Here is a 2719-nt window from a genome sequence, read left to right as displayed (position 1 = left end):
TGTGTGTGTGTGTGTGTGTGTGTGTGTGAGAGTGTGAGTGCGTGTGTGAGTGAGTGCGAGTGTGTGTGTGGGTTTGTGCGAGTGTGTGTGTCAGTGTGAGTGTGAGTGCGAGTGCGTGAGTGCGAGTGTGTGTGTGTGTGTGTGTGTGTGGGCGTGTGTGTGTGTGTGTGTGTGTGTGGGCGTGTGTGTGTGTGTGTGTGTGTGTGGGCGTGTGTGTGTGTGTGTGTGTGTGTGGGCGTGTGTGTGTGTGTGTGTGTGTGTGGGCGTGTGTGTGTGTGTGTGTGTGTGTGGGCGTGTGTGTGTGTGTGTGTGTGTGTGGGCGTGTGTGTGTGTGTGTGTGTGTGTGGGCGTGTGTGTGTGTGTGTGTGTGTGTGGGCGTGTGTGTGTGTGTGTGTGTGTGTGGGCGTGTGTGTGTGTGTGTGTGTGTGTGGGCGTGTGTGTGTGTGTGTGTGTGTGTGGGCGTGTGTGTGTGTGTGTGTGTGTGTGGGCGTGTGTGTGTGTGTGTGTGTGTGTGGGCGTGTGTGTGTGTGTGTGTGTGTGTGGGCGTGTGTGTGTGTGTGTGTGTGTGTGGGCGTGTGTGTGTGTGTGTGTGTGTGTGGGCGTGTGTGTGTGTGTGTGTGTGTGTGGGCGTGTGTGTGTGTGTGTGTGTGTGTGGGCGTGTGTGTGTGTGTGTGTGTGTGTGCGAGTGCGTGTGTGAGTGTGTGTGTGTGTGTGAGAGTGTGTGTGTGTGTGTGAGTGTGAGTGTGAGAGTGTGTGTGAGTGCGTGTGTGTGTGTCTGTACTGTGTGTGTGAGTGTGTGTGTGTTTGTGTGTGTGTGAGTGCGTGTGTGTGATATTAATCATCCCATAATTCTGACTTTTGCTCATGTTTGTGTGTCTATTAATATATATAATTCTTCCCTCTAACTCCTAACCAGCCGCTGAAGAGACTCACTAAACAAATCCTGACACCTAGTGGATGTAGATCTACTTCCTCACAATATGACACGCATTGCAATATGTCATGATCGAACGCATTATGTATTAATTGAATCATGACTGAAACTGAGCCAAATGTGTGAGAGGCGACCGACACGCTCATGCTGAGAAATTAAGCTTTCGGAGTCTCTTCTAGATTAACAGATCTGTAGGAAACAAATGGACATAAATGAGAAATAAAGATATTTGTAAACATATACTGTATAATTCACATCCTTACATAAATATAAGGATCTAAAGTAATCACTGAGCATACTGATTTGAGCTGAAATCATTGTATTATGTGAGCAGAAAGAAAGAGACTAAGTGTGACATCGCTGGCATCTCTTTGTTTGTGCTGATGTTTTTTGTGTTCCTGTATATTTTGTAATGCGTCTTTCTCTCTGCTTTTCTTCTTTTTCCGCAGGAGGGCAGTCTGTGGTGCTCTGATGGTCCCGGCTCTTCTAGTGCCATGAGCGAGGTATGATGTATTTCATCAATAACTGCACTTATATGCAAGTGCAGATGCTATTTATACTCTACACTCTCATCCACAGATCACTGCCGTTTCTCCAGAAAAGTCACACTTATCTATAAGAGGTCAAATTTGCAAGGAAACGAACTGTACAGCTTTGTGCATGCTTTGGAAAACAAGTCGCAGCGTGTTTCAGATAATAAAATAAATAAACATGACATAAATTCATACACATGAGGATAATACATTTACATTCTCGTGTCGTTTAAGTGAAGACCGCAGCATGGCATGCATACTTGTAGATATGCAAGCAGACGTAATTAATTTCTGATGAAAAATGTCTGTAATCAGGAACATAGGAACTATGTTAAGACTGTGTTTTAAGAACTAGTTTAACCAACTAGCAGTAACCAAGTAGTAATCAGTCTTACTTTATAGATTCGAATTAGGTGACTAACTTGTCAGACTAGTCTAATAGGGGACTAGTCTAATCTGCATCGCGATGCAGACGAGGACCATTCGGTATCGGTTCAGTAATAGACCATAACCGATTATAACGTACTGACGCTTTTCTGACGTCATTTGTCGCGTACGTGCTTTGTCGTGGTAGCATACATTAGGCGCGTTCGGCTTGAAGCGGCGCTGCGCAGAATGTATTGACAAAATTAAATCTTTGCAATGCAGAGAAAACACAGAAGCTGCATTAGAAGTGGCATTTAGATGCATTTACACACTGTTTAATGCAGGACATTAATGTATTTAACCTGCAGTTACAAATGCTTAATTACTGTTTTGATATTTTAAACATAAAACGTTCAATACTGATATTTGAAATTATAAAAAAAAAAGAAAGAAAAAGAAAATACTTTAACTATGATACTAAAACCGCCAGTAGGTGGCAGCAAGTCACTGTTAATAAGTGAGTCATTGCGACTGAACCGAATCATTTAAACGGTTGATTCATTCAGGAACGAAACACCGTCATGTTGCTCAGAGACCAAATTGGAATTATATTTGTTGGCAAAATAGATCAAAAGCAGTCAATATTGTGTCTAAAAAGTAAGTGTCTTAATATTAAATTCTTGTTTATTGAACTGCTGTATAAAATACATATATATTAATTTATTTGAAAAAAAAAAAAGATAGACATAGATCATATATCTGACTGCTTGTATTTATTAACAAAATTGTATGCATGTGAACAGGGATGTAACGATTCACTCAACTCACGATTTGATTCACAATTTATTTTTTACAAAATGAGATTTAAGACAAATTATAAATTAAA

General features: G+C 41.4%; 1 protein-coding gene across 2 annotated transcripts in view; it reads left to right on the top strand.

Annotated features, from left to right (window-relative positions):
* pmepa1 (prostate transmembrane protein, androgen induced 1) overlaps positions 1 to 2719 on the top strand; it is a 6581-nt gene that overhangs the window by 2256 nt on the left and 1606 nt on the right. For both annotated transcript variants that reach the window (XM_016453686.1, XM_016453685.1), the window contains exon 3: positions 1384 to 1437. In XM_016453686.1, coding sequence (XP_016309172.1) covers positions 1384 to 1437 — 54 coding nt within the window. The remainder of the gene's footprint in view (positions 1 to 1383; positions 1438 to 2719) is intronic.

Source organism: Sinocyclocheilus anshuiensis, unplaced genomic scaffold, assembly GCF_001515605.1.
Source record: "Sinocyclocheilus anshuiensis isolate Anshui unplaced genomic scaffold, SAMN03320099.WGS_v1.1 scaffold2051, whole genome shotgun sequence".
Classification (NCBI taxonomy): domain Eukaryota; kingdom Metazoa; phylum Chordata; class Actinopteri; order Cypriniformes; family Cyprinidae; genus Sinocyclocheilus; species Sinocyclocheilus anshuiensis.
Note: the sequence above shows the minus strand (reverse complement) of the source record. Positions and strands in the feature narration are given on the sequence as shown.